This window comes from Harpia harpyja, chromosome 8 (assembly GCF_026419915.1).
Source record: "Harpia harpyja isolate bHarHar1 chromosome 8, bHarHar1 primary haplotype, whole genome shotgun sequence".
Classification (NCBI taxonomy): Eukaryota; Metazoa; Chordata; class Aves; order Accipitriformes; family Accipitridae; genus Harpia; species Harpia harpyja.
The window spans coordinates 19,829,841-19,853,558 of record NC_068947.1 but is presented as its reverse complement, the minus strand read 5'-3'; the positions used below and the strand labels follow the sequence as shown (position 1 = coordinate 19,853,558).

At 41.7% G+C, this 23,718-nt stretch overlaps 1 protein-coding gene across 4 annotated transcripts in view; it reads right to left on the bottom strand.

Moving 5' to 3' along the window:
• The window catches only part of APP (amyloid beta precursor protein), a 241,499-nt gene that overhangs the window by 61,985 nt on the left and 155,796 nt on the right, over positions 1-23,718 (bottom strand). For all 4 annotated transcript variants that reach the window (XM_052793801.1, XM_052793803.1, XM_052793800.1 and 1 more), the window contains 3 exons: positions 18,704-18,837; positions 10,103-10,177; positions 8,832-8,990 (listed from right to left, as the gene is read on the bottom strand). In XM_052793801.1, coding sequence (XP_052649761.1) covers positions 8,832-8,990; positions 10,103-10,177; positions 18,704-18,837 — 368 coding nt within the window. The remainder of the gene's footprint in view (positions 1-8,831; positions 8,991-10,102; positions 10,178-18,703; positions 18,838-23,718) is intronic.

Genomic DNA, 23,718 nt, shown 5'->3' with positions numbered 1-23,718 from the left:
CTTGGGTAAACTGGTAGCCCACCTTCAGTGCCTTTTCTAACATTGACAAATGTCCAAACTTATCACTATAAAGGACAAATGGATACACATGCCTCTAGCATGTCTGGCCAAGAAATATCCCTGTGATGGCAACAGAAAACTGTAATTCTGGCCCCCACCTCTACCAACCAATATCGCAGCTATTAAGAGTAACTGTTCTTCTGCTCGAGGGAGAGGATATAGAGGGTACACACCACGGGGTACTCTGTGGTTTTGCCTGTGGGACCACAGAGAGGACATGAGGAAGTGGGATGCAAAACCCACCTTGACCCTAGAGGCACAGGTACATGAGTCACAAGTTTAGGACAATGCAGAAAGAATATTAAATGCAAGGTGTTTCCTTACAGAGGCAGAGACTTTGCTTTTTCTCAAGAAAAAAAAAAAAAAAGCTAGAAACTTGCTGTATGTATGTATACAAGCCTAGAGAGTTTCAGTGTTTTGTTTTTAAAACTAGCCATACAAACATTTTAATCCTATTGATCCAGTGATCTCGTATTGCCTAAAAGCTTGTGACATTACTCTAAAAACAGGTGATTCAAAGCTAAGAAGTCCTTGTGAAGCATTCAGGCACCTCACACAGATGCACAAGGCTTTCCCAGTCAGCAAGGCACCGCATTACACACAAGTTCCTAGAGTGGATGCAGGCACCTATGGAAATGACAGGATTCCCTGAATGTAATGTTGAGACCTGAGATATATATGTACCCAGGCTCCCCTGAAGTGGAAGCTGAAATGGATTAGAAGTCTTAGCGTATAGATTTGTTATCGCACAAACTTTCTTTATTGTCACCTTCAGGAAACATGCCCAGCCTCAATCGTTAAGGTTAATATGGTGTGTCTTTTCTACACTGACCAAAAAACCCCAAAAGGCAGCAGTATCCCCTTAACATTTGATGTACACTAAAACAGCTCTGCTTCCACCCTGGAAGTCCCAGTCACACTGGATCAGGTCAGACCTCCAACCTTCCTAACAACTTTGCAATGCTACTGCCGCATGGCTTCAGGGCTGTGGCTGAAGGTGAAACTGCCAGAGCTGGTGATGGGCAATGACAGCCCTCCACTGGGCTTTGCATACCTGAGTGTGGCAGTTACCGTAAGCGAGGACCAAGTTCTACTATTAGATAGTAATAAATAAATAAACAGATCATTTTCTCCACAATGCCTAAAACTGTAGGCCTACTGCTTGCAGAGTTTTAACAAATTTCCGGATCAGCAAAAGTACCTCACCCCAAGTCCCACCTCTGTATTGTATTTCCTACACATTTTCTTTTAAATGTCATTATTGAATGAACTCATTCTGCTTAAAAATCCCACCCATGCAGGCACTTTTTGCAGAGATACTTTCAGCAGGATTCGCCCCCAAATCTAGTACACCAAGCAGTGATATGAACTCTTGTGATGGGAGAGTAGAAGGGCCACAATGAACAGTCAAGCACAGAGGTGAGGGAAGGCTCCACAGGCTGATGAGATAGAGCCAGACCCTGTGTCTGAAGCTATTATATTCACAACTGTCTACTACTTCTACCCTAGGCAGGAACCTTCAGATTAAATTATAAATAAAAGTGGTGCTATTATCAGCTAAATTAAGTTCCCGAGGCCTCAGCTCTTACACTGTCTATGGCAGAAGAACAAACGGCTGACATATCCCAAGGCCAGCTTGGCACCTCTTGCTCTTCATAAATAATGTACCAACCACCAAACTTCATTAAAAAATTCTGGGTTCAGCACTTGAAATTCTGCTGTGTGTTCTGCCAGGGAGAACTCAGTGTGCTCATATCTGTAGTCACCTTAATAAAAAACATCTCAGAGTATCTAACTTGTATCAACCACCAGGGGCTACCTAAGCCTCATGAAGTAATTCCACTATTTGCAGTTGTCTGTACTCGTTTTGTTGGCTTGGGTTTTTTCAGTCTTCCTCTGAAAGCAATCATGATACTGCCAACACGACTTCCATTATCCCCATGTTTTTAGTTACCCTGGCCAATGCTGCTGGCGACTGTCATTTATCCAGCGAAAAGAATGGCCAGTGACTTCTTAAGCAACAGGATCCAGCACCAAATTCATAATGTGTATTATTTCATTAGCAATGCTGTTTAGTTAGGAATAATATTGGCTACTGAGTACTCCAAAACCATGGACTGGCTGGCAAGAAGCTTAAATCCAGCCTTATGGCACACACCCACTAGTCAGGCAAATGCAGAAAAAAAAGACATGAACACATCTAATAAGGTGCGCAGCAGGCAATGCAGGGTGAAGCAGTATGAATGTGACCATTACATGCTGCTTCCAACTATTTCAACCACACGCTGTCATGCTGTTTGCTCCCATAAAACTCATTCCAAAGCTCCCACTTCTCAGCAGATTCAAACACCTGTTTTTTATCTAAAACTGAGCACAGATCAATCATAGCCCTTTTACAAGCTATCGTGACAGGCCAACAGACATACTCATCTCTGTGGGTATTTTAGTTGTTAGTTTAAAATCCTGTTTATGCTGGAGAATGTTGTCAAAGTATTATTTTATATAGTTTTCATATGTTGGGACTTGCATGCATTCAATACATTTGGTACAAAGCAGACAGGTTCACAGACTACGTATGCGGTGTATATAGACTACCTAGGCTGACAAAGCACCATTAAAAAGCTAATTTTCTACCTAAAACTGTAGAGAATATGCCTTGTCTCTTATTTGGAAGACAATTCTTTCTGTGAATATATATATATATGCGCACGAGGGCAGAGTTAAGGACCTGTACTGCAACTCCCTGGTTTGAAAGCTTAACCAGGCAGTCCTGACAGCTGGGTAACAAGTTTCCACCTGTACAAGGCACAAGCCCCAACGAAGCAGAAAATGCTGATGGCTTCTTGGCTACCTGGTGGCAATTTTCAGCCCCACTGACTCTGTAATCCAGCGCCTTTATTTCAGGTGGCATCAGCATCAAGATAAGAGCCACCCCCATAAAGGAATCACATATGAGATCTAAAATGCCCAAAAATCAGTTTCTAGCAAGTAATATATATATATACATAAATATAAATATGAATATATATGCATGCAGATGCCCCTCCATGAACTCTACATTAAACCTAGTCTACTATTTCAGATTTTAAGGGAGTGATGAAACAGTGCAATTTCATTGAGCTTGGAAAATGGAAACATCAAAGGTAGTTTGGATTGCTACAAATATAACTTACACTTTCCTCATGGAAATACAAAGTACTTACTACAGAGAAACAATACAAAAAACATATTAAAGCACTTCTGTGTATTTAAAATACAACTTCCCAGCTCTGTGCCATGGAACTTCCATGGGAAATTCTGAGCTGGCTTGTCATTTTGATCAAATTTCTCCCTAAATCAGAGAGGAAAGTTTCACAATGCTGTATTGTGCTATTTAATATTGCCTTTAGAGAAAAATCAATCACCAGTCCTTTCTGATTACTGCTCTTGAAATGTGCAACAATTGCTTCTTTTCATTCACTTATTAGGAATACCTTGTATACCGTATTAGGGATATATTTTACCTGCTGTGTTATTAACTTGCGGGTCAAGTTTGACACAGGAGTAGTAGTTCATTTTAGGAACATTCAAGAAAGGCTGGCTTGGTACAAAACTTTTACTCATGGGTGAGATACAAGCAAAGCCCCGTCCAGCTACCTTTCATGTGGAGTTAAAGATGCCTTCTCATCATTTCTGCTAATTTATAGAACACGTTACCTTACACATCACAAATACATGGCTATAATGGTGCTCAAAACTTCCCTTTTCCTACCCTCCCAAGGACTTTTCCTGGGGCAGAATAAAATGGAAACAGTATTTGATTCAATCTCATTATTTGCTTTTCAGGATTTGAACTTACTCAACTTTGACAAATTAAGACAAATTTTATTTCTGCTCACTCTTTTAAAACTTTGCATTTTAGATATAATGAACCTGCCAGGGTTTTGCAGAACTTAATACCCATCTGGAATTGCCTCTTCTGTCTTTAGTTCGCTTGTACAAAAAACCTCCCGGCAAGCCTAGGTGTATGACTATACCATATGCTCAAGCCCACAGACTGGGGAAAAAACAAGACAGTCTGGTTTTGTTCACATAAAAGCCTCAGAAGCTGCTGGAAAATGGAGTTAGGTAACCACATTTCTTGAAGTCTGACTTGGTGTAAAAGCAGAGCTGAAATCCACGCTATTTCACAAAATCCTAAAAAACTAAGTGCATGTGAGAAACTCCACAGCTGTAAGTTTATGTGTTTGGAGGAGCAGAGCTAGATGGTGGAGTACTAGAGCTGGACTGCTCTTTCTTACTGCACAGGAGGATTTTTATCACTAGATCAGCAGCAACACTTTGGCCTGCCTCCAACTGCATATTTCCACAGCAACCTCATTGGACTTGGGAAAGGCTTTGAGCTTCCCGAATGCAGAGGCACTGAGTAAGGGCTCCTCTGCAGATCCCTCTTCCATGTCCAAATAGCCAAACTTGACTAGTTTCAGCCTGCACTGTGCTCTCTCCGTATAAACGAACACTGCTCCCATAGCACAACAGGTACCAGAGTGAATTCTGAAGGCAACAAGGTAAAAAGCATGGCAAAACCATTTAAATGGATTAATGTACATGGCTAGGGTTGATCTTAATGATCCTGCTCTGTTCAGCGATAATTTACATTTCAGTAAATAGTGCCGAATTAGAAAGAAGCATTTTAAACTGATTTTAATGATTATATGCTCACTTTAAACTATGCGCAAAGTAAGGAGGTTAATTAATTACCTTTCAAAGTTTTCCTGTATGCTTCCTTGCTCTGAAAGCTTTTATTTCACCACTAGGAGCTGGATTTCTTTTCTGCTTCTCTTCACCCCCTGCCACCAGCTTCCCACAGAGAATGTGCCTTTCTTACCAACAAAGATTAAAAAGGAAGACATAAATCCAGCAAAATTTGACATGCATGTGAAAGAGGGAATATAAGCAAATTACAGAACCAATCTGCTCACAGAGAATGATGGATTTGAATTCCACTATTTAACTTGCAAAATGAAGGGGAAAATTTCCAACTGTTTTAAAAACTAGAGGCATATTGGTTCCAGCTGCCACTAATCCTCCTTTTCTGTAGTAAGGCCATCAAGCACGATGAAACAATACAGTATTTTGACACTGGATACTGAACAGCTGCACCCCATTTTCAAAGGCAACAAAGTATAGCAGCGCAGTTAAGCTGCATCAGGAATGAGGATCAAATTTTAAGTTTTGGGGCAGCCTGCATGACAGTGCTTCTGAGAACAACGGTACAAATATTTGGTTTTGCTCAAATTTATTTTCTAGTAGACCTTGAAGCTACGCAATTTCATCTCTGTACGCTCCTTGCCTCCCTTGCTGCCCAGAGTGGTACTCTGAAGCACACCTCTGACACTGGCATTGGGTGATCATGTGCATAACACCTGAAAAAAACCTGCAGTTAAAGTTTTTGGTCTGGTGCAGAAGCTATTCGTAAAGAATTCCCAGACTTCTGTAGTTTTAGGTAGAACGGCACTGAAAACAGTTGATTTTCTAGGCATGTACAAGAACGTAATGACTACCCTACTGGCCCAGACGAAAGGTTCCCCTAGTCCCATATCTTGCTATCCTACAAGGAAAGCCTCCTCCAAAGGAGCAAGTAAATGATAATACTTCTCCCCACATAGCTGTCCAGCTTCCCCCTGCCCATAGCTCAGGGATTCTCCAAGCCAGAGGAAGTTTCTCTTCAGCTCTCCTGAAGAGCCTACCCCTTGAACACAAGCACCACATAATCTGTATACATACAGAAAACAGGAATTCCCAGTGGATCAGGATTTCGTCACTCATGGAGAACCGTGCATCACATCCATGATCAGTCTGTTGACACCAGGAGTGCCAGACTCACTGTTCTCCTGTGATAACTGATCTGCAGGCAAAGGCTGGTCATGCATTTCTAGACATCCAAGAGTAAAATGAAATCCTGCTACTTTGAGTGGTCTGCCAGAAGTCAAAAAAATCTTGGGAAATGTTCAAATTCAAGTACAAGGCAGTATGTCCAAGTGATTAAACAGCACATGGAAAATACTTTTTGCACACACACATCTATATACGTATCTATACGCCTTCCTAGCTGTCTGCAGAAGACATCCACTTCAATAAAAAAGCCTAACTTATTTTTCAATTTAAACCCAAATACTGTCCTTACAACTTCAGAGAAAGACTCCATCACTTTAAATATTCAGAATCTACTTTTGTAGTAAACACACTAATAGCAAACCATGTAATTCAAAGCAGGCTGTGGAAGGGGGTTCTTAAAAATATTTTTTGAGAACTCCAAAAAAGCCTCCCTTTTGTAAGATTACTTAACAAGCCACCAAAAAGGTCATGACTTACTCTCCCAAAGACAACACAACTGCATCAAATGTACTAGGGAAGTTTGCTAGGGTTGAATTTTCCATTAATCCCATTTTCTCTTTGTCTAGGCAGCCAAAGTTTAGATTCACAGTGTATTCAGATTTCTGGGTCCATATCCTGCAAAGCAGTTAGCAGACTGGATTCATTCATTAGGCCATTCAGCTATCATCCATCACTCCTCAGGTTTCACCCTCTGCCCCACAATATAAGCAGACAAATCCTCCTGCTGAATTCAAGGTCAGTTTTTTCATGCACTTTGGCACACATCTGACCAGCAGTTCAGAGGCACATGCCTGAACTGTCAGTAACTTCAGAGCACACAACCAAAAAATGCTGAGGCAAGGACAATACCACCACCAAGACTGGCAAAGGAACTGTTTAAAGACATTATTCTTAAAACTGTTCACCCCCATTAGTTTTGAGATGAGTCCCCATTTGGTAGCACCTTCAGCTAATGTTACCTCCATGCTTGCTGCCTGCTCCTTTCAGAATGATTAGCTTTTGTAGGGACACAATATATGATGCACCTTAGTCTTTTACCAGTACCTTCAAAGCTTACTTCTACTGGACTCATGTATCAGTGTTCTCTGACATAGCCTTTCAGGCCTGATGCTCTCCCACTGATGCAGCAAATGTATTATTAATTTAAATGTCCTGAGAGCTGACTACAAGCAACCCAAGCATAAAATGCAGGTTTTCTGTTCCCAAAGTTGGTGTTAACGTTTTTGCCCCTTCATGTTCTGCAGCCAAAGTTCACTTTTTTTTTTTGCAGTGGAGATGTCATCTGTGTTCCACAAGCACAAAAGGTGGAGTTCCCTTGTGCTAGTAACGAAGCTGCACATTTTGGCAGCTCTAGAGTCCATTCTGCCGTTATGTGTGGTCCCCATCTTCACCTTCCACAACCTCAGATACCTGCACAACTGAGCTGTCAGCCTAATGCACACACAACTTGAAATCAAATTATTTTTCTGGGATACTTTTCAGACAGGATTACACATTTGCATGAGGCTCAACATCACAGCAACAGCTGATTGGCTAAAGCCAAATGTGAAATCATATCTTAGGAGAACTACCCAAAATCACACCACAAGACAGCGAACACAACCTGCAGCCAGTCCATGCACTCACCTCATCTCACTCTCAGTTCTGAGCCACAGACTCCCATTTCCTAAAGGAAGCTGCAACCCTGCCTGTAACTTGCTAATCTGTCTGCTAATGAATCAAAAGACATTCACTACCCTCACAACAGTCAGAGGTTACAATATGCATCTCACACTCAGACCAAACAACACCCTTTACCAATTTAATATAGTCTAGCTTAATTTTCCACAAATTACTATGTTGTAAAATACAGATTAACTCTTCATACAACTACTCTGAAGCTTCCCTGTGACACTTTTACCTAAGTAAAAATTTTTCTTTTACTTGGCACACACAGTAGAAACAAGACAGTTTCCCACCATGGGGTGGAGAAAAAAGTTTGATGATGATAAAGAACTAAGATGATGATCACTTTTCCATGCTCACTGAATACACAGGTTTCTCTGCAGAAGGAAATTCACTTAAAGCACGTTATTTTACCAGGTTAGCTGTATTGATGTAATACCCTGTGAGGCCAAATTCAGGATCTAATGGCTACATCTTACACTGCTGATCCAAAAGTCTTTTAGTAACATAACGTTTTTTCCATCTAGGAAGTGTTCAAGAGGTGAGAGGTATATAAAACATTTGACTGTTTTCCCGCAGTGTTCATGCAGATTCTCTTCTTCTGGAGGTCACAGACCAGTTATTTTGGTATTGAATACAAACATCACAGATATGGAGTCATTAAAAACTCCATTCAATCCACATTCTGAACTTAGTGTTTACACTCACCAATAGTCATCATGTCCAACACAGACAACTCTGAATTGCTAGTGTGCTATCTTCACGCCATCCAACAATCCTCACAAGATTTTTCACCAAACATTTCAACAGTTCAACAAACAAAATAGAAAATCACAACCATCCCTCATCCTTAAGCTCCATCTTGACAAGATGAAGTATCCTATTGTGCATCACTTGGAAGGGCACTTCATCATCCTTCCGGAGGATCTGTGAACAGCTACTATTTCCGACAACCAAATCAATTCTACATTATTTGCTTAAGAATCTTTACGTATGTATGTGTCTATCTATAGGTGTGTGCAGGGGGTGTGTGCTTGTGCCTACATTTATGTACACACAAAGTCTAAACTTTTTAACTTTCCAACTAGCTGACTGCTGTAGTAGCTCTTGCATGGTGAACACACATTCACTGCTCCATAGGTGGACTGTACCTGGGCATACCTTCTTTCTCCCCAGAATGACTACAGTGATTTTGGCACAGCTGACAGAGTTTGTGACATTGCACTTACCCTGGGCGGGACAGTCTGCAGGGCTGTGATATAGTTCTCCAGAGCAATGCGGCGACGGTCATTCAGCATGGCTTCCACCCGTGCCATATGAGTCTCCACCAGCTGTTGTCTTTCGTTCGCTGCTTCTTGTTCCAGTGATTCCACCTTCTCCTGGAAATGCTGAAAAAAACATCCATCACAACAGGAACAGTGAAGACATCAGCAGAGACCAACAGACATGAATACCTCTGTCTGCAAGTCACCAAAATCTTTCCCCATGTCAATCTAGCTTGGCTCCCAGGAACTCTGCACTGAACACACCTTTTACTGATTTCAGTGGGAACTGCTGATGCCCTGTATTCCTGAACATCTGGCCGTATTTTACTAATCTAATAAAGTATTCTTGACGTGTTCTGCACAACCACCAGTGAATCCTTCATTTGCCCTGAGACACTGGTTCAGTGCTAGAGAATTGTGCCTAGAGGAGGGTGGAGTTTGGCAAGCATATGTCCCCTGCCATCATGAGTCATCAACATGACTTCATGAGCAAATCTACATGGGGAAAAAAAAAATTCCAACCTGAACAGAATGACTATCGTTTCTTATAAACTGGCCACCAGGAAGAAAAATTGAGCTCAAACTTATTCCAATAAAGGAAAAGATTGACTGGGTAAAATGCAATTGACTGGGTAGAGAACAAAGCTGTGGGATCTAACATGTGAAGCAATCTGGTTCTGAATGTTACCTTTTTATAGTTTTGCATCGAAATCATTCTAGCAGTACTGAATAATACCTGACAGCCACAGTGGGATTCAAGGAGTGTCTGGCTTGTCAGAAGTTTTGAATTACAGTAAAATTTTGGATAAAATAATTTTTGGCTGAGAGTTTCTTTCAGATAAAACTGACGGCGACTCCTTCCTTAAATCACATTTTCCACCTCTGCTTTTAGCTTAGGTCCTGCAGCTTATATTAGTTTATAACAGCCTAAATTTTGAAAGGGGCCTGTGGGAACCAAGTTTTCAGTTCTCACTGACGGCAAATCTAAATTCAAGTGAAATTCTGCCCCTCCATGCAGTCACAAGCAATGTCCTGCACAGCTGTTCCAGGGACTGGCTGCAAAGTACAAAGATACCCAGCAGCCACTAACAGCTGGAAACAAAAATAGCAACAGCAAGAGCAGAGAATAACATCAAATCTCTATAGAAGTAGGTTTTAAAATTATATCACACCAGCACCCCTTGTATTTTAACTGCGACCCCAGCTGGTAAGGTTGTGGTTCCGTTTTCCTTTACCTGGATAACAGCTTTCTTGTCGGCCTTCGGCAAGTTCTTTGCTTGGCGTTCTGCCTCTTCCCACTCTCTCATGACCTAATGAACAAAACAAGGAGTGTGACTTTCATACTTTCCTCTCGTCTCAGGGCTTAACAACAGCCAAGCACTGCGGCTCTGACAGTCATCTTCTTATATTCCTCTTCTCCTTTTATCTCTGTTAAAAAAAGCTGTTACAACATTTAACAAAGGTGGAATCCTGTTATTAAATTAAACAAAGATGGTAAGTACTTCTGCGTCCGATCATTGTGCCAAGCTCTCACAACTCCACTGTGAAGCAACACAGCTGTAACCAGCCCTCAAGCAAGGGAAGTGGAGATATCTATGGGTGAACACACCAGCCCCTTTTCATCTCAGACAGAAAGGGAACTGCTTCCATCTATTGTACCTCCTTGGTCAAAATGAGAGAATTTCAATTCATTCTAAGTGACACTTTTTTTGGTACCACAAAAATTTTTAGATTTATTTGGACTACGTTGCTGGCCTTTGAGTAGGACAGATCAAGAATTACATGCAATTTGTGCTAGTCTGTCCAGAAATAGGCATCCAACACTTCAAGAACGGAATATATTTATATCTCAAGTACAATGCTGACAGAAGAATGATGTAGGAGAACTTTCAGTACCATTCGTTTCAGCAACGTGGGAGGCCACCTCCTGTAACACAGGGCAGTATTTCAATAGTCAGGGAATGAGTTACTCTTAACTTGCTGTCCATGACATCTGAAACCTTCTCGTGGTCTTACTTAGGGTCTTTACTCATTTCACACCTAGACAAGAATCTGCTCAGATAACACATTTTATGCAGGAACAATTGCTCTCACTGAATGCAGTGCACACAAACAAGTGACTTGTTTATTTGTAGGATTAGCACAATGTCAGACGAAGACAGAAGAAACCTAGAAGCAATTACTCAAAACGTGCATTTCCTTTCCTTCCTTTCTCACCAAAACCCACATTTTCGTACCGTTTAACAGAAATAGTCAAACATACCCTTTCTAAGGGGGATTTTAGAAAAGCTCTGCATGCATGACTGAAATTTTACCAAGACCAATACCAAAGGCAGGACAAATTAGACCTGCTGTGTCTCATGTCTGCAAGTTGAGCCTCCACCACTCAGCTCCTGTCTCAGGCTCCCCCGTTCTCCCACATGCTGGACATTGCTAATCAGGCTCCTTGATGGGCAGAGTGGAGAGCACTAGTGGTGCCTCCAGTATCTGGTTGAGCCTGTGCCTTTAAAAAAACCCAAACCACCAAACCTGGGCTCAAAGGAGACTTTTACAAGTCTGAGTCCTTGAAATGTAATCCCCTCTCAGTCCTATATAGCGTTGTAGACCCCAACAATTAACCAGCATGCAGGTGCCTGCATTCAAGACCGACTCAACGTATGGGATTTTGTTGTCAAGTTTTCATCTTCCTTTTGACCCAAAGCCTGGGAATGTATTTCAAGACAGCAATAACTCAGTCATAGTAAAACCAGGTCAACTCACTATCAGTGAAATTGTTTATCTGTGAGATTCTGGCCTCAATAATAGCGCAAGAGAGTGGAGACATACATTTTGATGCTGATAAAGTGGGAAATTGTTTTGCCTGCTTCTGGGCTTCAGCAGGGACATAGTTAGACAGCAGTCGCAAGCACAAAAACCTGAAGTCAAGTACTTAGAAATCACAGTCTTAACTTCATTCCGCTCTTTTACCGGGAACTGTAAGCCGAAACTTAAGTCCCAAAAATTGTACTACAACCTACATAAACTGGCAGCCTAGAAGTACCTCTTCAATTTAAATTATCTTCTCATCAGACAAATAAGCATTGATGTGCAAATTGCAGCCAAACTCTAGGGAGGTAGGAAACCAAAATTTACAAAGAGACATGAAAATTCACTTTCAAGGGGTTGTAGTAAGCAGCTGACAACAGAGAACATGATGTGCAGTGCACTGAAGTTACAGGTCGCCCCACAACCAGTTACTTTCCCAGTACTTTGGCATCAGGAGATTTTACTGCTTCTCTGACACAGCAGAACTAGAGGACATGAACCGACACCACAATTTAGAGCACCATGATGTATTCTGCAAAAAACTTATTAATGCTCAGAGTGCTGCTGTGTATTAAGTGCACACTAGGTATTAATCTTTTAATTGTACACCACTTAGGCCATATGGTTGTGGTGGCCAAGAAAACTTAATTCACAGGCAGCACCTTCCTAGAGACCTGAAATGTCACTGGTGCAGGATGTGAACGTTACATTAATTCAAGTCATAAACTACACTGATGTGCTCAAGCTTGAGCATTGGCCTAGGTTAGCAACTTTATGATTTTCTTCTCCCTCCTCTCCTTTTATGTCTTCAAATCACATCTCTGACATCTGCTTAATACTCTTTTTCATTTTGAATGAGCAGTTGATGGGTTTTCAGGACAAGAGTTCCTTTGCCATCTTTATCCCCCAAACTAACCCTCTGCTAATCCATATGATGAAAACAAGTATTGTGGGTAATGTGATAAGGAGACCTTTGGCCAGACCAGGTCTCTCTGCCTGTTTTATTTCTCTAAACCTTTAAAGGCATTGAAGGCAGGATGATAAACTGACAGCCTACACAGTTAGTTGGGAGGAATGTAAATTATGGGCTTCAGAGTTCAGCTTTGGTAGGAGAGTGAATGGCTTGTGGAAAAAACCAGAATGACATGGCCATTTGCAGAAACAATATTCAATGTAAAGATTGCAGAAGCTGTGCTTTGAGTGCCGATTTTTGCAACCGAGAAGACTTGAATGGTTGAAAGCATCTCTGTGTGTATGCTAACTAACTGAAGATACAGCTGCCCCACAGCTATCTATGGGAAGTCATGCTACCACCCAGAGAAAACTTCTGCTCTCATCGAAGGTCATCGCTTTAGAGAATTATGAGTGACTAAGAAATATGCCGTAGCACTCTGTAGGAAACCAAAGAGCAGGAGGGGAAAAAAATTTGCCCAGATACGCATGTGCAGAAAAAGGCTGAACTTGGCCTCTATGCACTTACAAACCTATTCTTCTCTGACAGCCCAGATCTATCAAAGCCACACAGATTTATGGCTCTTCAAGGCTTGGCGGCTTTGTGCAGGGAAAATGACAACTTCTGGTTGAGATTTAAGAAGCAAGCCATTTCAAAGTCAAACTTCCTCAGAACTTAGGACTTAGTGCCTGGCAGACTCCTTTTGAAATTGGGCTGTAGGGGACAGCAAGAGGAAAATAGGAAGTACAGAAAGTGTCATTCATTATTAAGAGAGATGCTAAGTAAAAAAATCTCATTATATTGAAAACAGCAGTATTTACTCTCTTTTTTTACACTAGGGCACAGAAACATAGCTGCAAGAGAAGAATTTATGACAGACATTTGGGTTACAGCAATCAGACCAGCAGAGGCGCTTGCCTGAAGGTTTGCTAGTTAGAAAGTTAAAGTCATGCCAATAAGATGCCTACCGTTGTCAAGGGCTTTTGTTCCACACTTAAGTCTTGACCTTTTTTCTGGTAATAACATCATTAAACCTCTCCAGAGAGCCCTGACTGTGACTGGGGTGTGTACTCCTACTCACCTGACAGTCAGTTTTACGGAAGGAAAGAGCCCTCCCACACACAATAATAGAGATGGTGGGATCTAGGAAATATAGGGACGAGTATTATTTAACATCTTTGTCGAGGACATGGACAGTGGGATTGAGTGCATCCTCAGCAAGTTTGTGGATGACGCCAAGCCGAGTGGCATGGTTGGTACTCTAGAGGGAAGGGATGCCATCCAGAGGGACCTTGACAGGGTTGAGAGGTGGGCCTGTGTGAACCTCATGAAGTTCAACAAGGCCAAGTGTAAGCTCCTGCACCTGGGTCGGGGCAATCCCAAACACTGATACAGGCTGGGCAATGAGTGGATTGAGAGCAGCCCTGAGGAGGACTTGGGGGTATTAGTGGATGAAAAATTTAGTATGAGCCAGCAATGTGCACTCGCAGCCCAGAAAGCCAACCATATCCTGGGCTGCATCAAAAGAAGCATGACCAGCAGGTCGAGGGAGGTGATTCTGCCCCTCTACTCTGCCCTGGTGAGACCCCACCTGGAGTCCTGCATCCAGCTCTGGGGCCTCCAGCATAAAACAGACATGGGCTTGCTCAAGCTGGTCCAGAGGAAGGCCGCAAAGATGATCAGAGGGCTGGAGCACCTCTCCTATGAAGACAAGCTGAGAGAGTTGGGGTTGTTCAGCCTGGAGAAGAGAAGGCTCTGGGGAGACCTTACAGCAGCCTTTCAGTACCTAAAGGGGGCCTACAAGAAAGCCAGAGAGGGACTTTTTACAAGGGTATGTAGTGATAGGACAAGGGGTAATGGCTTTAAACTGAAAAAGGGTAGATTTAGATTAGAGGTAAGGAAGAAATTCTTCACTGTGAAGGTGGTGAGGCACTGGAACAGGCTGCCCAGAGAAGTTGTGGATGTCTTATCCCTGGCAGTGTTCAAGGCCAGGTTGAACAGGGCTTTGAGCAACCTGGTCTAGTGGAAGGTGTCCCTGCCCATGGCAGGGGGGCCGGAACTGGATGATCTTTAAGGTCCCTTCCAACCCAAACCATTTATGGTGCCACTGACATTAAAATCAGCTGAAGACCCCTCCAGGTTATTGGAACTAGTGGCGTGCAAGGATCAAAAAAACCCTGTTTAGGCTGGTTGAGGACTGCAGTATTTTCAGATGCTTGCTTTGGAAATGAACTTCCAAGAAGCAAGACTACTCTAGGAGACAAGGTATCATTAAGTTCCTATCATAAGTACTCTACATGCTATGATTCCTAAAATATTTTAAACAGCCAGAGGAAGAGTAAATTTAAGACATGAGAATGTCACAAGATATTTGAGGAGAGAAATGTATAAATATACTGCTCCCTTGGGTAAGGTTCAATATCTGGTTCCACCAGGCTATTTAGCAGCAGCTCTTTAAGTGAGGGAGCTATAAAGGAGTTAACAAACTGGAAGGAGAAAGAGGAAAAGGGGAATTGTACCAAAACAGGAAATAAGAACCACAGCATCCTGCAATCAGTTAGCATATTCTCTCCCCGTCAGAGAAGAGCAAACATTTAAAGGTTACACATGCATTGCTGAATAGCTATCCTGTTTGCATGGGAATGTAGATCTGCTGTTATTTGGCGCTGCATTAATAATTCTTGGGAAAAGTTTAAAATTCTATGCTAATGTAATTCTCTTTACAGTACTGCCTAGGAAACTTTATAAGCCTTGGTGCTCCAGGTGCTCTGCAAGATAGTAAAGGCAGAAAAACTTTTATGGCCTGTAGTCTAAAGGGACAGACACTTAAGAGTGGAAGGGATTAGAACAGTCTGAACCAGAGGTGCATCAGGTCATCGTACTAAAGAGCACAGACTCCCCTAGTGAGAGTCTTTTAGGAGCTGTGAACTATGAACCAACATGACCATCGACAGAAGCTGGGTCTCTGCCTGTGTGAATATCTCTGTGCAAGAGAAAAAGAAACAAGTTGTCAGGATTTCATGGTAAATAAAGGGAAAACTCAGAAAGAGGATATACAGAATATCTGCATTTGCCCTGATGATGTTTTTATTAAAATATTTAATTCCAATTTAATTTTTTTAATGATAAACTTCCCTACTCCTTAGATGATTACATTTTATATGTGAACCAGAATGCATCTGATTTTTTTTTATGAGTTAATTGGCTGTTGCAAAGTAAAGCGTGTACCAAATCAAATACTGTTTTAAAACTAGCTGCTTTATTAATTAAAAGAAGTATCTATATTTTGTGAACAAACCAATTTATTTCAGATTATGACATTTATCAAGATTAAAGAATGACTCGATCATTTTCCTAAAACCACTGATTATTTCCTCTCTTTTTAATAGACAAAAAATGGGCATTTCTGCTGCTTTATAAGGCCCCATTTCTCAGCTTTGAAAGAACTGGACTTCGAGAAAAAAAAAAAGCATAAATATGTTCAGTGCAGCTGGAGGACTCAGCTAGTGACTCTTACTTGCTACCTTTTTTTTTGAGAATAACATTGAAGTCAAAAGGTTACTGAGTTAATTTATTCAGCATTGATTTTAACATAACAAGTAACAGCTTCAAATTAATTTTTAGTCAAATATGTATTAAGGATATACCCGATTTTAAAGAAAATGTAAAAAGCAATTTTTAAATACATTGCTAGAAAAGGAAACCAGTGACATGGGACACAGACGTATCACAGTTCACATGAGGAAACACAGAATGGTAAACCAGCTGGCTTTTCTACTTCTCCATAAGATCTTATATTTGTTAAACATTTGAACACTGTACAAAACATTACTCATAGAAGGGAAAACTAATTTTTAAAAACTTAAGTTAACTCTCTTCTTCAAAGCTCTGCAGGAGTTCCATGTACTTCAAGACATATGTACTTTAAGCTGAGATTTCATAAGCAGCTTAAGCAAATTAAAGATCAAAGAACTTACTTTCTTGATGTACCTATCGTGCTGCTGTTTCCCAGGTCTGATTTAGCTTGCTGAACTGGCCAGAGTTGGTTATTTTACTTTTTTTTTGGAAGAGTGACATTGCAGTGAGATGAGGGAGCTGGCCTGCCTCACCCCACAGCTGTATGCTCATTAGCGCTGACAGAAAGTATGGCTGGGAATGTGCTAACGAGGGTAGAGCACACACAGCACCAGCGTGATCTTCAGTCAAACCCTTGAACCACAGCCTTCATTTATGAAGTTGCCCCAAATGCGCATGCTAAAACGTGCAGCACATTTATTCAGAAGTTTTCTGATGCTATGGTTCAGTGCTTTTCCTAGTTAATTTTGTTGGCCTCAAGCACTGACGTGGTACGTTTTCTCTATATGATGTTGTCTGAGTGCCCGTGCATTTGATTAGCTCTTTTCCACAAACCACCAGCTTTGTAGAAAATAGAAAATACACAGTTCACCCAAATACTGCCCTTAATTACTCAGCTTAACCTTTACATATCTGGATTTTGGAGACAAACCTGAAACCGTGGTGGGAATCTGAGGACTGTTCCAGGGAAACCTGCCTTTCATGCTGACTATCCTTTGCTTTCAGGACACCTGCTCCTACAGTGTTTTTTTTAAACAAAGGCTATTTCAAGGGAAGGTAATAACGGGGTGATGACTGCATTACCTGCTGACCCTCTGTGTGCCTGGCTGGGGCAGGATCTCTCTCCTCGGCCAGGCAGGCTGAGTGCACAACATTTTTTATCCTCCCAATTCCCAGCCTGTCCTTCCCAAACTGAGTAGTGTAGCCACACAGAAGTTTGTTACGAAGAGGACTGGGGTGAGCCATTCCCTTGGCGGAAACACAGCATGCAGGTGCCTTGCGAGCCATTGCTCACCTCCCTCCCGACTTACCCCTTGGCTTCAGGGCGGCTCTGAGCCAGGCAAAAAGGCAGCGCTTGCACCATGGCTGCCTCAGCCACTGGTTGCTTTAATGAAGTTGTTTGATCTTCCAGAGGAAAGGAAATCATAACACTTTACAAGCATTAGACTGGGACTATTTTCTGTATTTAAGAAGGAGATAGCTTATTTGTGCTACAATGCTTCCCAAGCAGATGAGGAGCACATCTCTTCCTACCTATTAACTGCCATATTCATGGCACATGGTTTGCACCGATCAGGTGACTGCTAAAATGTAGCACAGAGCTAAAGGTTAGTGTGTCAGTAATACAGAGTAACACTGAAAATGCAACAGGGGAACAAAGTTACAATGATAAATTATAGTAAAATAGCTACAAGGATACATGCAGTGCATCTGAATTACACCACCTTCATTTTTTGTGGTTGTTCCATCCTAAAAAAATATGCACCACAGGCTTTCCTTTAAACCTCTTATATTTTTCTTTGTTGTTATTAGACAGAACTGTGACAATTTTTTATTGGCATTGCTATTATAAACCCTATTTCTGAAGAGAGTGGATAGCTCATCTCTTAGTGTTCAATAGGATTAAAAACAGTCTAGTTTCAGGCTACACAAATCTTTTTGGTTAAAGGAACAAAAGGGTTGATTCAGTTGGATTTTGGATCAGTTCAAAAGCACTAATTTTTCCTCTTTTCTTTAGCTTTAGATGCATTTCACGTTACCTTGAGGCTCAAGACCATTAGATGAACATATGCGAGCTTATGTTACCCCAGGGCACAGCCATGTATGCCTACACACAGAGAACAAAGCTAATCACAAGCAATCTCCTCCCTCAGCCACTACAAAGGAAGGATGACTAAAAGAAATAAGAACAATCTCACAAACCAAACATTCTTCCACAAAAATGAGAGAAATTTTTAACAGACTTTTTTTTCCTTTTTACCAGCACAAGTAACTGTAGCGACTCATGATTGCAGCCGCAACCCAACCACAAACGTATGTCCCTGTCAGCCAAATTCTTAGATAAGAGTCAGAAAGGCAGTAAATGGAGTATGTACAAAATTGCAAATCGGTAGGGCTGCTGGCTGAAGCCTTGGGAGATAAGAAAATGAAGGACTCCAAGCATCTTATGACTTGACAGACAAAACTCCCTCCCATATTTATAAGTAAAGAAATCTCCCCTTACCTGAGACATCCTTTCACGATGCTTAGCTTCAAGTCTCTCCTTGGCTTTCTGGAAATGGGCATGTTCATTCTCATCCCCAGGTGTCTCCAAGTATTTGTCAACAGCATCAGGAGTGCTAGCAGCTGTGGTAGGGACTGAGGTAAAATTTTGCGGGGAGGGAAGGGAAGGGAAAGGAAAGAAGAAGAAAAGCAGAATTTCTACTTTAGTACAGGTAAAATTTAGTTGGACCAATCTGTTCTGTTAGGATAAAGCCATTCATTTAACCTCAGAGGAGGATATAAAAATGTGGTTTAGGCAGACATGTGAGACACACAGCAAATATATGTAAATATACAAGGACTTCCCGCCCACCCTATTTTCTAATCCAGGAGAAACTCTTCAGTGTGAACAAAGCAATGTTATTCAAACAGGTTAGAAACTGCTGCCAAAGGAAAAATTCCAAGGAAAAAAAAAAGCCTGGCAATGACTAAGGTACATAAACCAGCAGAAAGCCCTTTGCAAAGTTACGTTCTTTCTATATTAGTTTATTTTTAAAAGGTAAACTGTTACACCCGAGTGCCAATGCAAATACGTTTTAAAGCACCTATGGACCCCACAGTACCCTAATGAAATACCTCAAATCCTTCCCTTAGTGACAGTTTGGCCTCACAGATATTTACTTTATTTGTAACAACTTTGATTAAGAAAATCCCTCATGGATGCATAAAATAATCAGCAAGCATGCACTAATTGCCAGCCATACCTGTTGGATAACTAGGCGATACCTATCACACTGGTAGCAGAAAGATTTGCATTTGGGGTAATTCAAGCAGAGTGAGCAACAGTTCCTTCACTACGCAGCAACATCCAACAACCTCTGCATTAACTAGAGTAATGCTTCTGTGCTAGGGACATAACAGTGATTTAAAAAGCTCTCCAATGATGATCAACCATTTCATTTCAACTATATTGTCCCTAAATATTTTATTATATAATTAGTTTCATTTCCCTGGTCACATTTAATAACTGCAAAGTTAGTTTAAAAATTCTGACAAACAAAGAATGTACACATCGTTCTGCAGGATTTTTTTTTTTTATATTAGTTTGACTGTACTAGAGTTAACTTCACTTACAGAGGTAATACATTTTAGTAGATAGACTAATACAGGTAGGGAAAAACACAGGAACCTCCCACACCCCAAACATTTCTCAGTGTCTTCAACAGAAGCAAACTTTAATCTGAAGATCAGGCTGATTAATAACAACCAATATTTACTCATGACTACTTTCCCCAAAACAAGTTGAAATATAAACATATCTATGTTAAATTATTTAAAAAAATCAGAAGTACAACATTTTAGTTCCAGTGAAATACATCCTCAAACTTTAAGAAGAACTTAAACTGAAATCCAACCTTTTTCTCCAACTTTACCTTAGATGTATAACCCTCAAAGCAAAACAAATAACACCCCCCAAATGAACAGAAAGCCTTTGGCTTTGGCTATGTTTGAGATATCTCTACATGTTCTCTACAACAGGCATGAATGGTTTTGGATGCTGTTGGTATATACTGCACAATGAATTTTGTAAGTTACTCAGTGGACCAAAGGAAAGGCCTTGCTTGTCTCAAAACAAAAAAATCTACAAACAACCAAAAAAACCCCAACCCACCAAATCATCACTCCTCCCACCATTTTTAGATTTGTTTCATAAATATTTAATTGGAAGTTTACATTTTGTAAATTTGTAAACTTTGTTACTGAAGTGTTGTAACAGACAGGAACAAATAAGCTTCCTGACAAGCCACAAAATTTACAAAAACAGAATGCAACTCTTAATATTTTCAGTGGTTACTTCTACAACTTCAGACAATTTAGTCTCTAATACCATTATGAAAGCATAAAAATTTTCTTTCTTTTTAAAGCCTTAATGATAACACCCCACCTTCAACAATAATGTGGTTTGTGCCGGGGTGCAGTGCTGCCTGCCGGAAAAGCCACAGCCAGTGGAAGCAAATTCCAAAAACAAATCACCCAAAGCTCAGACTGAGTGAAAATATTTCTGTAATGCTCAGAAGTATTTCTAAATATCTGACTCCTGGCTGGAGGCAGGGCCCCTCTAATTCTGGTCAGAGTATCCAGTATTCACTTCTTGTAAAATTGGCTCAGAAGTCCCTTCAAGAGGATCAGAAATAAGATCAGCCCTTCTACTCTGTTTGGAAACTGGAGCGGCATTTTTCCTGGTAGAATCCCCTTTTGTGGTGGTTTTTCCTCGCAGCTCACGTACCCGTGCATTTAGGACTGAGGTAGGTTTTCCATCCCATTTCCTCATGTCCTCTCCATGATCACATAAGTAAAACCACAGGGCACCTCGCGGTGTGTACCTTCTATATTCTCTCTCAGGCAGAGGAGCGCTCACTCCTAATAGCTGAGACATTGGTCCTTACAGGTGGGCAATAGGATATCTCCTCTTTGAATTGCTGGAAATCCTCGGACAGCTTCTCCACAGCCGAAATGCAGGCTTGTAGGGAGGAGGAGAGATTTTCTTCGTATTGACGGAGTTGGTAAGCCACTTCATCCACTGTCGGTGCCTCTTCGTCTTTCCAGGTCATTATTGCCAGTGAGTTGGCATAGGATGATGGTGCGCTCCGTACAAACTTCCGCCACACGGGTCGTGTGCACTGGACTTTGTCTGGATCTTTGGGTAATTGTGGGTTGTCCGGGTCATGATGAATTGTCTCTAGCACAGCTAATTCCCTCAGATATTGGATACCTCTTTCCATGGTTGTCCACTTGCTTGATTGACATATAACATCTTCCTTAAAGGGGTACCTTTCCTTCACACTTGACAGGAGTCGCCTCCAGAGGCTGATGGCTTGTGTCCCTCTTCCAATTGCCTTGTCAATGCCACCTTCCCTGGCAAGCGATCCCAGCTGCTTGGCTTCCCTACCTTCTAATTCCAAGCTATTAGCCCCATTGTCCCAGCATCGGAGGAGCCAGGTGATAATACGCTCACCTATACGGCGGCCAAAATCTTTCTGCATATCCCGCAGCTCACTCAAGGATAGGGACCGGGTTATTACCTCTGGTTCTGCCTCTTCCTCCTGTTCCCGTGATGACCCTGGTTCGGCTTCATCCTTTGCTAAGCGAACTGATTTTTTTTTATATTTCTTTTTATGTATGGGGGCAACTGATACTGGTGCAGGTTGGTCCGCTGGTTCAGTTGCAGTACCGCTCGCTGGGTCTTGGATAACCGCAGTGTCTGTTGCCAAGGTTTGGGTAGCTGCTGTGCTCGTTGCTGGGGCTGGAGGGACCGCAGTGCCCGTTGCCGAGGTTTGAGTGACCGCAGTGCTCATTGTTTTGTTGTTAGGTCCAGAGACCTTCTCTTCCCCTTGAGGGTACTGAGTGGTGTCGAACAGGGCTCGATAGGCATGGGCCAGGCCCCAGCACGTTGCAGTGATTTGTATCTCTCTGGAGCTCCCAGGGTGACAGCATACCTTTTCCAAATATTTTACTAGTTCTTCTGGATTCTGCACTTGTTCAGGGGTGAATTTCCAAAACATTGGAGGTGCCCACTTTTCTAGGTACTTGCCCATACTACCCCACACACCCTGCCACTCATAATTATCCAGCCTTGGGGCAGATCTCTGGGTGATTTTCTTAAATAGTTGTTTAACCTTAAACAAGAGCTGAACCACATTCAGAAGCATGCTAATTCCTAGCAGTAGGGCTAGGACCGTGCTGGTCCCAACATCCCAAGAGTATTCAAATTTTTCAAAATTCTCAAACACCACTGTAACTGGACTGAAGGAGAAAGGAGAGGGGAAGAAAGGTACTCCACCCATAGACTGGTTTTCCAAGGAGGAAAGGTAAATGGTATAATTATTAATAGTTTCCCACACATGGCTCCCAGAGTATAAAGGTGACGATGCTGAGTGCAAGTACCGGATTAATCCCACAGCTGACGACTTTATCATACCATAAACCAGTGTTATACAATACATCAAAGCGAAAACCTTAATCCACCTCCCATGGATGATAAGCAGCAGAAGAGGGACTACATACAGCAAGTGAGGTGATACATAACAGAACTTTAAAAAACAGAGCAACAACTCTAAGAACACATAAATCAACATAATGACCAGCAACTATTAGACCGATATAATGAATGCTTATAACAAATTTGTTTTAACAAGCTCTGGTCAGGTTTGTCGTTATCTCAACCCTTCGTGCCCCACGTTGGGCACCAAAATGGACTGTCGTGGTTTAACCCCAGCCAGCAACTAAGCACCACGCAGCCGCTCACTCACTCCCCCCCACCCAGTGGGATGGGGGAGAAAATCGGGAAAAGCAGCAAAACCCATGGGTTGAGATAAGAACGGTTTAATAGAACAGAAAAGAAGAAACTAATAATGATAATGGCAACACTAATAAAATGACAACAGTAATAATAAAAGGATTGGAATGTACAAATGATGCGCAGTGCAATTGCTCACCACCCGCCGACCGACACCCAGCCAGTCCCCGAGCGGTGATTCCCCCACTTCCCAGTTCCTATACTAGATGGGACGTCACACGGTATGGAATACCCTGTTGGCCAGTTTGGGTCAGCTGCCCTGGCTCTGTCCCGTGCCAACTTCTTGTGCCCCTCCAGCTTTCTCACTGGCTGGGCATGAGAAGCTGAAAAATCCTTGACTTCAGTCTAAACACTACTGAGCAACAACTGAAAACATCAGTGTTATCAACATTCTTCGCATACTGAACTCAAAACATAGCACTGTACCAGCTACTAGGAAGACAGTTAACTCTATCCCAGCTGAAACCAGGACACTTTTAATCTCTCAAACACCGAATTAATTTAATCTTTACCTTTCCTGAAGCTGCAGTTAAGTACGGTACATTTTAATTCCATTTAGAAAATGAAAAGAAAATTTTATTTTAAAGCAGGAAGAAATTTAAGTGTCAGACCGAGCAACGCCAGCCCTTCCAGGCTCCTGTTGCCTGATAGGGGTTCACCAAACACCCCCAGGCAAGAGC